This window comes from Sus scrofa, chromosome 7 (genome assembly GCF_054392235.1).
Source record: "Sus scrofa isolate SSC_HxYL_T2T_F1_AM1 chromosome 7, Sscrofa_HxYL_maternal_Yorkshire_Landrace_v2.0, whole genome shotgun sequence".
NCBI classification, from domain to species: Eukaryota; Metazoa; Chordata; class Mammalia; order Artiodactyla; family Suidae; genus Sus; species Sus scrofa.
Window position 1 is genome coordinate 102481758 of NC_139389.1, and position 12797 is coordinate 102494554.

At 39.9% G+C, this 12797-nt stretch overlaps 1 protein-coding gene across 2 annotated transcripts in view; it reads right to left on the reverse strand.

The window, feature by feature from the left end:
- Positions 1-102: 102 nt before the first annotated feature.
- The window catches only part of RDH11 (retinol dehydrogenase 11), a 37406-nt gene continuing 24711 nt past the window's right edge, over positions 103-12797 (reverse strand). For both annotated transcript variants that reach the window (XM_001928767.3, XM_005656347.2), the window contains one exon: positions 103-1947. In XM_001928767.3, the coding sequence (XP_001928802.1) occupies positions 1845-1947 (103 nt within the window). In that variant the 3' untranslated portion in view covers positions 103-1844. The remainder of the gene's footprint in view (positions 1948-12797) is intronic.

Consider the following 12797-nt stretch of genomic DNA (forward strand, 5'->3'; position numbering starts at 1 on the left):
CTTCCTTTGACTCTAATTAAACTTTAATTATTTTCTTCTTTTGGTTCAAATTAAATTTGTTTAATGCTGACAGTTTTCATTCTGGTAAATAAAAACATGATACATAATCAAAAGTTTTTATTTGTGATTGACAGTTCAATATACATTAAATATTAATTCAGTTCCACACTATTATCAAAAGTTTCCCAATTTTTCCGTAAAATAACTATGTCTAGTTTAATGGTCAAAACAAGTTCAACAAAAGATTATTTACAAATATGAGAAGACTGTGGTCCTACACTCTTTTCTCCACCTAAGTGAATATATGTTAGTCCAAGAAAATCACAAACTCTAGTAGAAGTATGTACTCAAAACAGGGGATGAACTATTACCAATTCCTCAGCCTTCCTTCAGCAGCATTCCTTTTGATAAAAGTTCTCCAAATGTAGATTTCTAGCAAGTACAGTAGACATTAATATCAAGATAATGTAAGGAAATGCCCTAAAAGATTTTTTAAATTGACTGTAATTACCAACACCAGTCCTTAAAATATTTTGTTGAAGAAGTTCGTGCTGTGGCGCAGTGGGTTAAGAACCTGACTGCAGTAGTTTAGGTTGCTGTGGAAGCTCAGGTTCTATCCCCAGCCAGGCGCAGTGGGTTAAAGGATCCAGTGTTGCCACAGCTGTAGTTCGGATTCAATCCCTGGCCCGGGACTGAAAAACAAACCCTTAACTAGTCCCTTCATTGCCTTTGCATGCAGTATCTTCTAGGATTCTTTTTTGGATTTCTTCCATGCTACCCATGTGCTTCTTGATTGGTAGTTCTGAGCAGATACAAAGTTCACTTCTATTTGTAGCTCTACCCATTTGTATCAAAGACTGAATGACACTGATTTGATCGGTCTCTGATCATTTACCTGCACTAGGATCCAGTATAATACTGTTCCTTTGTGGCTATTTTGAATGCTCCCAACTGCATAAATATAAAAGAACACACACAAAGATACACTCAGGGACAATCATCAAAAAGCCTTTCCTGTCTTCTGGTTCTCTAAGAGAAACTAAGGCACAAAAATGAGGCCTCCTTCAGTAATTGAAGTCAGGTGGCATATCTTTGCAAACTGCTTCTTCCACTACCCTCTTGCTGGTTTGAGAAATAGAAAAATGAATGACAGTTTCAATTTGATTTTTATCTCTGCCTTCCCCCAAATTCCTACCATCCCCTAAACCCTACTACCTTCTTAGAAAAGGAAGCTCTTTTGTGGTCTAGGCATGGGAAAGTGTCTTAAAAGCGGTGTCAGAGATGAAGCCATGCCACAACCCAGATTCAGTTAAGAGTTTCTTTCAAGACTCCAGATGTTGGTGCCATGATGGTTTTCTTAAGAGATAAGGGAGAAATCTTGCTCTTGAGCCAAGCCACTGTGACTCCTGGAGCTTAGCTGAGGCTGCAGCGTGGCCCCTTTGAAGGTTGTTTGGTCGAGAGGAACTACATTGTGGACAAGAAGGACAGAAACAAATCTAAAGTGCTGTAAATCAACCCTGCCATAGCTTAGGCTCTCCTAGGTAGTAGGTTTCAGAGGGAAAATACAAGCGGTCATATGGTGGCAGGCATATGAGGGTCCACCTATCCTACATTATCTCTGGTAACTCTGGCAGTAATAGGAACAAAATAAATCTAGACAAATGCAAGGCGTTTAGATGAGTCTGGCAGTGTACACTGGGCTTTTATCCAACATCAAGCAGGCAAGGATGGAAGGTTTGCAGTCTTTGTGCTCAAGGTTTTGGCCATCCTGAAGGAGAATCATTTTGGCAGGGAGTACTGAGTAGTGTGCTGCAGGCTTCTCTTGGTCCAACTGCCATCACCCGTCAATCCATAGGGATGCCCAGCAGGTCACAGCTGACATCCCATAGCCGCCTTGCTACTGTCTCGTTACGAGCCTGGGCAGAGACCCATGCCACATGGCAGTCACTGCAAGGAAAGAGAGAGGCTTTAAGCACAGGGTTGAGAATGAAGTTGGCTCTCTGCCTGGGATAAGGAACACAGAAAAAGAAACCCAGCGATGACTTGTGCTCTGGGTGCTTCACAGGACCAGTGTTTGTCCTACCTCTTCATTCTCCAGTCTTTCCCCCAGACAAAATATAATTCCCATTTTAGAGCTCACTAGAGCATCTCTGACCAGAATGCTTTGATATATAACATATATCATTTAATCTTTATAGTCCCCTTTGTATGTACGTACTTAACTGTAATATCAGTGCCTGATTAACACTTTTGTATGTACATCTTGTTCAAATACGTCTCTAAGGTCAGCTCTATAGGATGCTGTACAGTGTCATGTCGCTGAGGTACTGCTATTTACGTTGGTCATAGATGCTTGGAGGGGTTAAAAAAATTGCTTTTTTTCTGGTCTACCTGCAGTTATAACTTTTTAAACTCAAAGAACAAGTAAAGCCAGCTTCATAACCCACAAAAAAAGGAAAAGATGACAGCAGAAAAGAAATGCTAACAAGGTACTAGGTGTTTCATACATCTTCTCTTCATTGCCAGAATTCCAATTATTTTAAGTCCCCATTAAATACAGAGGGGTATCTCAACTCTTTACCACCCAGAAAAGTTTCTCAAGGATCTTTTTTTTTTTTTTTCATTTTTTGCTTTTTAGGGCCACACTCTCAGCATATGGAGGTTCAGGGTCAAATCGGAGCTACAGCTGCCAGCCTACACCACAGCCCCAATGTCCAATCCTTAACAAGGATAATTCTTTTACTCAGTTTTTTATTCTCTACAACTAGTACATAGCAGGGATTCAGTGAAGGTTCTTGTTTGTTTGTTTAATGATTGAGTAAATGGATCACAATATTTGAAGTCATGTGAGAAGGAATTTTTTAAACTATACTATTTCAAGAAAACTGGTTCCTGGACAATCTAAGCAAATTCTGAAGGTGAAAAAAAAGAGTTGACAAGTCTGAAATAACCACATGAAGCAAACACCTAACACTATGCCTATTAAAACAGTGCTTCTCAAACTATGGGCTGTAGGAACATCTTCTGGGAACTCGTTAGAAATGCCAGTTCTCAGGCCCCACCCGGAATGTTTTCAACCAGTTCTCCAGATAGTTTTTGGTTTTTTTTTACAGCCATGCCTATAGCATATGGAAGTTCCCAGGCTAGTGGTCGTATTGGAGCCATAGCTGCAGACCTATGCCACAGTCACAGCAATGCCGTATCTGAGCCACATCTGTGACCTAAACCGCAGCTTGCGGCAATGCAGGATCCTTAACCCATTGAGCAAGGCCAGAAACCTAACCCATGTCCTCACAGGTGCCGTTTTGGGTTCTTAACTCATTGAGCCACAACAGGAACTCCCCAGATAGTTCTTAAACGCATGAAAGTTTGAGGAAAAAATAAAGATATCTTTGTATTTAAAAAGTAAGCCTTATAAGTATAGTACTTCTGTTTAAGGGAACCCATCACAACCTGCCATTTCTGAGTGAAAAGAAGGTCACTGAGGACCAAGAGGCTCTGTATGACTTTCTGGAAATGACTTGGCCTCTGTAAGCTTCAGCAGCCTCCACTACACTAAGCCTTAAATTTTCCATAAGTTTATGGTGAACAGCAAAGGACATAAAGGACATGAAAATGCCCTGTAAGCTAAGGCACACTGTAAACATTATTCAAAATACAAGTGCCGTACAATGAGAGCTACTTAGGCGTGGTTATGGCATCAGCACAGGCATGGTATTGATATTTCCAGTGGGATTTTATTAGTTATTAATCACTATAGGTAAAAAATCATCTCACCAGAGTTCCTGTCGTGGCGAAGTGGTTAACGAATCCGACTAGGAACCATGAGGTTGTGGGTTCGGTCCCTGCCCTTGCTCAGTGGGTTAACGATCCGGCGTTGCTGTGAGCTGTGGTGTAGGTTGCAGACATGGCTCGGATCCCGCATTGCTGTGGCTCTGGTGTAGGCTGGTGGCTACAGCTCCAATTGGATCCCTAGCCTGGGAACCTCCATATGCCACGGGAGCGGCCCAAGAAATGGCAAAAAGACAAAAAAAAAAAAAAAAAAAAAAAATCGACCAATTTCAAAACTTACTACAAAGCTATAGTAATCAAGATAGTATTATACCAGCATCAGGATAGACATATAAATGGATGGGATAGAATTAAAAGTGCAGAAGTAAGAGTTCCTGCTGTAGCACAGTGGCTTAAAAATTTGACTGCAGTGACTTGGGTCATTGCAGAGGCACAGATTCAATGCAGTGCATTAAAGTATCAGGCACTGTGGCAGCTGCAGCATAGGTTGCAGCTGTGGCTTGGATTCAGTCCCTGGCCCAGGAATTTCCATACGCCATGGTTGCAGCCAAAACAAACAAATGAGCAAACAAAAAAAAACAACGACTGCAGAACTAAACCTTAATATTTACGATCAATTGTTAAGACAAATATTTTAGACTGATTCATGTCTCCCCAAATGCATGTGAAGTTCTGAAGCTCTAACTTCCATGTGACTATATTTGGAGATAGGGCCTTTAAGGAGGTATTAAAGTTAAGCAAGTTCAGGAGGGTAAGGCTCTAATTCAGTAGGAGTAGTGTCCTTACTAAGAAGAGGAGGAGACATCAGGAATATACAGAAACAAAGGTAAAGTCATGTGAAGACACAGCAAGAAGGAAACCATCTGCAAGATAGGAACAGAGGCCTGGGCAGAAACTAACCCTGCCAGCAACTTGATCTTGAACTTTCAGCCTACAAAACTTATGAGAAAATAGGAGTTCCCGTCGTGGTGCAGTGGTTAATGAATCCGACTAGGAACCATGAGGTTGCTGGTTCGATCCCTGCCTTTGCTCAGTGGGTTAAGGATCCGGTGTTGCCGTGAGCTGTGGTGTAGGTTGCAGACGCGGCTCGGTGTAGGCTGTGGCTCTGGGGTAGGCTGGCAGCTACAGCTCTGATTCAACCCCTAGCCTGGGAACCTCCATATGCCACAGGAGCAGCCCAAGAAATGGCAAAAAATAAATAAATAAATAAATAAATTTCTGTTGTTTAAGCCATCTAGTTCGTGATATTCTGTTATAGCAGCCTGAGATGGACTAATACAGCTATCAAAACAATTCAGCAAAAACAAATAATCTTTTCAATAAACAGTTGTGGGACAATTGTATATTCATATGAAAAAGAATAAAATTGAACCCCTATCTTGTACCACATACAAAAATTAACAAAAATGGGAGTTCCTGCTGTGGAATAGTGGGTTAAGGGTCCAACATTGCTGCAGCTGTGGCATAGGTCACAGATGCTGCTTGGATTTAATCCCCCACCTTGGAACTTTCATATGCCGTGAGTGCAGCCAAAGAAGGGAAAAAAAGTAACTAAAGTGAATCAAAGACATAAAACGATGTTAAAACTATAAAACTGTTAGAAGAAAAAAGTAATAAATTTCTATGACTTTGGCTTTCCTTTGGATTAGGAAATAGTTTCTTGGATATGACACCAAAAGCACAAGTGATGAAAAAAATAGATAAATTAGACTTCATGAAAATTAAAAACTTCTGTGCTTCAAAGAATACCAAGAAGAGAGTGAAAAGACAAATCAACAGAATGGGAGAAAATATTTGCAAATCATATATCTTAAAAGGACTTTTATCTAGATTACATAAAGAACAGTTTAAACAACAAAAAGGACAATCTAATTTAAAAATGGGCAAAGGATTTGAACAGACATTTCTCCAACAAAGACATAAAAATGGACAGCACATGAAGTGATTCTCAAACTCATTAGCTGGAAAATGCAAATGAGAATCACAATGAGATTTGACTTCGTATTTACTCAGATAGCTAATAAAGAAGGACAGACAGGTAATAACAAGTGTTAACAAGGATGTGGAGAAACTGGAACTCAAATATACTGCTTGTGGCAATGTAAATGGTGCAACCACTTTGGAAAACAGTCTGGTAGTTTCTCAAGTCTAAAATAGAATTAACGCTTACCAGTAAAGGTAAAGATACGAAATCATACAGTAAAGATACGAAATCATCCATGCACAATTATACCACCAAAATCAGAAATCATGAGAGAGGTGGGTACAAATGCAGGACACTGGATATGAACTTGCAATTAAGAGAACAACAACTTAAAACAACCTCATATACATATAGACTCATATCAAAACTTCAGAACCAAAAATCTACAATTGATAAACAAGGAATCTCTGGAGAAGAAATATATCTCATAGTAAATAAGTGCATAATCCACCATGAAGGGGGTCATTTGACATCATTCTTGGAATGCTGAAGTCTCCTTAGATCTGATTCTGATTTCCTCTCCATCAAAGAATTTATGATAATTATAATTAAATAATGCAACTGTGCAATTAAATAATACAGTTCTACAATTGTATTATTAATAACCATTTCTCTCCATGCTACAATGCAAGGTCTATAATGTCTTGTTTATCACATCACCTAGAATGGTGTAATGCCTATATTGAAGAATCAATAAGATGTAACAAATTGTGAGGACATACTTATATAGTTACACTGTTTTTTAACCAATTTATGCATTTTATATTTCACTTATTTTCAGAGGGTGTATTATTTTTGTTATTCTTACCAGTTAAGTTATTCTTTTTATTATGCTGTATAAAATATTTAATGGTATATAAGGCTTTCTTCTTTATAAATTTTAGTTGCACAATATACACAATTTTAATATAATGCTAATATTTAAAGAAAAATTGAAATGTAATAGATAATACTAAATAGTAAAGATGAAAGCCATACAAAATGGGATAAAGTATAGAATAAATTTCCTACTTGTCTCAGCATGTTTTCCATTCCACTTCTCCAGATGGAGTCACTTAATCTATTTCTTAAGATCCATGATATAATAATATGTGTGAATGTAATTGTGTTTAAATATATGTATTTTATTCTGTAAATAAATAAATCATGAAAAAAAATAAAATAGAGTTAACATATGACCCACAGAGATGGGATTAAGGTGGCGGAACAGAAGGACTGGAGCTCACCTTTTCTCATAAAAACAACAAAATTACAACCAAAAGCTAAACAACCTTCAACCAAATGGACTGGAAACTTTCAAAAAGATATCCTACTCCAGAAGACAAAGAGAAGGCCACATCAAGAGGTAGGAGGGGCGATTACATGATATAAGCAACCCCATACCTGCCGGGTGGGAAGCCCCACAGACTGGAAAGTAACTGTATCACAGAGAGTCACCTACAGGAGTGAGTGTTTTGAGCCCCACATCAGGTCCCCACACCTAGGGATCTGACTTTGGAAGAAAGAGCCCCCGGAGCATCTGGCATTGAAGGCCAGTTGGGCTTGTGTGCAGAAGCTCCACAGGAATGGGGGAAACAGAGACCCCATTCTTGAAAGGTGCACACAGGCTTTCATGTGCACTGGGTCACAGAGCAAAGCAGAGGCTCCATAGGAATCTGGGTTGGACCTGATGCGACTTTATATTTACTCATATAGCTAATACAGAAGGACAGACAGGCAATTCTGTCTGCAGTTCTTGGAGGATCTCCTGGGAAAACAGGGGGTGACTGTGGCTTGTTGTAGGGGAAGGACATTGGAGGCAAAGCTCTTGAGAATGAGCATATGTTCTTCTAGAGGTGGTCATTTTGGGAAAATCTGGCCCCACATATCAGTGGTGAGAATCCCCAGGCCAAACAGGTGGGATCACAGCCCCACCCATCAGTAAACAGGCTGCCTAAAGGCCACCGGCAGGAACACAGCTGCTTCTAATCTCACCCAGAGACAAAGCCCCACCCACCAGAGGGATAGGAATCAGCCCCACCTACTAGTGGGCAGGCACTAGTCCCTCCCATCAGGAAACCTGCAGCAAGCTCCCATACCAACTTTAGCAACTAGGGGGGGCAGACATCAGAAGCAAGAGAGGCTGCAACTCTATTGTCTGCAAAAAGGAGACTATACCAAAAACGTATAAAATATGAAAAGGTAGAGAACTGGAGTTCCTGTCGTGGCATTGTAGAAACGAATCCAACTAGGAATCATGAGGTTGCGGGTTCAATCTCTGGCCTCGCTCAGTGGGTTAAGGATCCAGCATTGCCATGAGATGTGGTGTAGGTTGCAGACATGGTTCGTTTCTGGCATTGCTGTGGCTCTGGTGTAGGCCGGCAGCAACAGCTCTGATTAGACCCCTAGCCTGGGAACCTCCATATGCCATGGGTGTGGCCCTAAGAAGACAAAAAAAAAAAAAAAAAAAAGGCAGAGAACTGTAACTCAGATAAGGGAGCAAGAAAAAACCCCAGAAAAACAGCTAAGTGATCTGGAGATTATCAGCAATGCTGATAGATGGGCAATGCTGAAGATGATGCAAGACATTGGTAATAAACTGGAGGCAAAGATTGATAATTTACAGCAAACATTGAGCAAAGAAATATGAGATTAAAAACTTAAGCAAGCAGAGATGCAAAATACAATAACCAAAATAAAAAATTCATTAGAAGCAACCAACAGCAGAATACAGGAGCCAGAAGAATGAATAAGTGGGGTGGAGGAGACTAGTAGAAATCACTGATGTGGAACAGTAAAGAGAAAAAGATTGAAAAGAAATGAAGACAGTCTAAGACAACTCTGGGACAACACACAAACATCTGTGTGATAGGGTGCCAGAAGGAGAAGAGAGAGAGAAAGGGACAGAAAAAAGATTCGAAGAGATAATAGCCGAAAACTTCCGTAATATGGGAAAGGAACCACTCACTCTAATCCAGGAAGCACAATGAGTACCATACAAAATAAGCCCAAGAGGGAACACCCCAAGACACATACTAATCAAACTGACCAAAATTAAAGACAAAGAGAAAATATTGAAAGCAGCTAGGGGAAAGAAACCAATAGCATACAAGGGAACCCCGATAAGGTTATTGGCAGATTTTTCAGCAGAAACTCTGCAGGCCAGAAGGGAGTGGCACAATATACTTAAAGTGATAAAAGGAAAAAAACCACCAACCAAGATTACTTCACCCAGCAAGACTCTCACTGAGATTTGAAGGAGAAATCAAAAGCTTTATGGACAAGCAGAAGCTAAGAGAATTCAGCACCACAAAAACAGCTTTACAACAAATACTAAAGGAACATCTCTAGGCAGAAAAGGCCACAACTAGAAGCAAAAATACCACAAATGTCAAGGCTCACCAGTAAAGACATATATACAGTAAAGGTAGGAAATCATCCATTCACAAATATGCTACCAAAATCAGAAATTGTGAGAAGAGGAGGGTGTAAATGCAGGACACTGGAGATGCACTTGCAATTAAAAGAACAACAACTTAAAACAATCGTGTGTGTGTGTGTGTGTGTGTGTGTGTGTGTGTGTGTGTGTGTGTGTGTGTGTGGAGAGAGAGAGACTCCTATATCAAAACCTCAGGGTACTGCAAACCAAAAATCTACAATTGATACACACACAAATAATAAAAATCAATCTGAATACAACACTAAAGGTAGTCATCAAACCACAAGAAGAGAGAACAAGAGAAGAAGGGAAGAAAAAAGTGCAACAAAAACAAATCCAAAACAGTTAATAAAATGACAATAAGAACATACATATCCATAATTACCTTGAATGTAAATGGACTAAATGCCCCAACCAAAAGACATAGACTGGCTGAATGGATACAAAAACAAGATCCAGATATATGCCGTCTTCAAGAGGCCCACTTCACTTCTAGGGACACATACAAATTGAAAGTGAGAGGATGGAAGAAAAAATATTCCATGAAAATGGGAATCAAAAGAAAGCTGGAGAAACAATACTCATATCAGACAAAATAGACCTTAAAGAATATTATGAGACAAGGAAGGACATTACATAATGATCAATCAAAGAAGAAGATATAACAATTGTAAATATATATGCACCCAATAAATATATATGCACAATTGTAAATATATATGCACCCAACATAGGATCACCTCAATATATAAGGCAACTGGTAACAGCTGTAAAAGGATGCTAACAGTCTTAAAAGGAGAAATTGAAAATAACATGATAATAGTAGGGGACATTAATACTCCACTTGCAGCAATAGACAGATCATCCAGACAGAAAATCAACATGGAAACACAAGCCCTGAATGAAGCATTAGATGAGATGGAATTAATAGATATTTATAGGACATTCATCCAAAAGCAGCAGAATACAGATTCCTCTCAAGTGCACATGGAACATTCTCTAGGATTGATCACATTCTGGCTCACAAATCAAGACTTGGTAACTTTAAGAAAATTGAAATCATATCAAGCATCTTTTCCAACCACAATGCTATATGACTGGAAATCAAGAAAAAAACTGAAAAAAAAAACACAAACACATGGAGACTAAACAACATGCTACTAAACAACCAATGGATCACTGAAGAAATCAAAGAGAAAATTAAAAAGTACCTAGAAGCAAATGACAACAAGGATATAATACTCCAAAACCTATGGGATGCAGCAAAAGCAGTTCTAAGAGGCAAGTTTACAGCAATACAAGCCTACCTTAGGAAACAAGAGAAACAACCTAACTTTACATCTAAAGCAGCTAGAGAGAGAAGAACAGACAAGACTAAAGTTAGCAGAAGGAAAGAAATCATAAAGATCAGAGCAGAAAGCAATGAAATAGAAACAAAGAAAACCATAAAAGATAGCAATAAAACTAAAAGCTAGTTCTTTGATAAGATCAACAAAATTCATAAACTCTTAGCCAGACTTATCAAGAAAAAAAGAGAGAGGACTCAAATCAATAAAATCAGAAATGAAAAAGGAGAAGTAACAACAGACATCACAGAAATACAATGGATCATAAGAGACTACTACATGCAACTATATGCCAACAAAACAGTAAACCTAGAAGAAATGGACAAATTCTTAGAAAAGTACAATCTGGAGTTCCTGTCATGGCACAGTGGAAACAAATCCAACTAGGAATCATGAGGTTGCAGGCCTCACTCAGTGGGTTAAGGATCTGGTGTTGCCATGAGCTATGGTATAGGTTGCAGATGTGGCTCGGATCTGGCCTTGCTGTGGCTGGCAGCTGTAGCTCCAATTGGACCCCTAGCCTGGGAACCTCCATATGCTGTGGGTGTGGCCCTAAAAAGCAAAAAAAAAAAAAAAAAAAAAGGAAAAGAAAAGAAAGAAAAGGGCAATCTTCCAAGACTAAACCAGGACAAACTAGAAAAGATGAATGGACCAATTGCAAGTACTGAAATTGAAACTGTCGTTAAAAAACTTCCAACAAACATTGGACTTTCCGCCGTGGCTCAGTGGTTAATGAATCCGACTAGGAACCATGAGGTTTTGGGTTCAATCCCTGGACTTGCTCTGTGGGTTAAGTATCCAGTGTTGCCGTGAGCTGTGGTGTAGGTCGCAGATGCGACTCGGGATCCTGCGTTGCTGTGGCTGTGGTGTAGGCCAGTGGCTACAGCTCTGATTAGACCCCCAGCCTGGGAACCTCCATATGCCGGGGAGCAGCCCTAGAAAAAGCAAACAGACAAAACCAACCAACAAACAAAAAAACCCCCAAAACTTCCAACAAAGTCCAGGACCAGATGGCTTCACAGGTGAATTCTATCAAATATTTAGAGATGAGCTAACACCTATCCTTATGAAACTATTCCAAAAAATTGCAGAGGAAGGAACACTCCCAAACTCATTCTATAAGGCCACCATTACCCTGATACCAAAACCAGACAAAGATACCACAAAAAAAGAAAATTACAGGCCCATTTCACTGATGAACATAGATGCAAAAATCCTCAACAGCAAACCAAATCCAACAGTACATTAAAAGGATTGTACATCATGATCAAGTGGGATTTACTCCAGGGATGCAAGGATTCTTCGATATCTGCAAATCAATCAGTGTGATACACCACATTAACAAACTGAAGAATAAAAACCATATGATCCTCTCAATAGATGCAGAAAAAGCCTTTGGCAAAACCCAATACCCATTTCTGATAAAAAACCCTTCAGAAAGTGTGCATAGAGGGAACCTACCTCAACATAATAAAGGCCATATATGACAAACCCAGAGCTAACATCATTCTCAATGGTGAAAAGCTGAAAGAATTCCTGCTGAGATCAGGAACAAGACAAAGATGTCCACTCTCACCACTTGCTCTGTGGCTCAGGGATCCGGCATTGCCATGAGCTGTGGTGTAGGTTGCAGATGTGGCTTGGATCCCTGCATTGCTGTGGCTATGACTATGGCAGCTACAGCTCTGTGTTTGACCCCTAGCCTGGCAACTTCCATGTGCTGCGGGTGCACTGCAGAGGCTTGGGTCGCTGCAGAAGCGTGGGTTTCATCCCTTGCCTGGTGGTACAGTGGGCTAAAGGATCTGGCATTGCTGCAGCTGTGTCATAAGTTGCAGCTGTGGCTGGGATTCACTCCCCGATCCTGGAAACTCCATATGCCTTGGGTGTTGCCATTAAAAAAAAAATCTTTGGCACTGGAAAGGCTCTTCAAAGCTGATTTTCTTTAAATTACTTGGTCAAAACCAAGATAGAGGGTTATTCCTTTTCTTAAAATCTCTAGGAAAGAAGAATCCAGTCATCCTTGGAAAATCATTCCAGTCTGCAAAACTAAATAATCTTCTTGCACTTGAGACCCACATTTCCAACTATCTGCTACACAGTTCTGCTCACATTGTCTATGAACGACACACTCAACATGCACCGAACCAGGTTTATTACACAGTGGGCAATGGTTACTCTTTGGATGAACACCCATTCCACATACTTTTGGCAAAAGCAAGCTCATTTGCTTCTGTGGAATTAACCCTTCCTCTTGGAT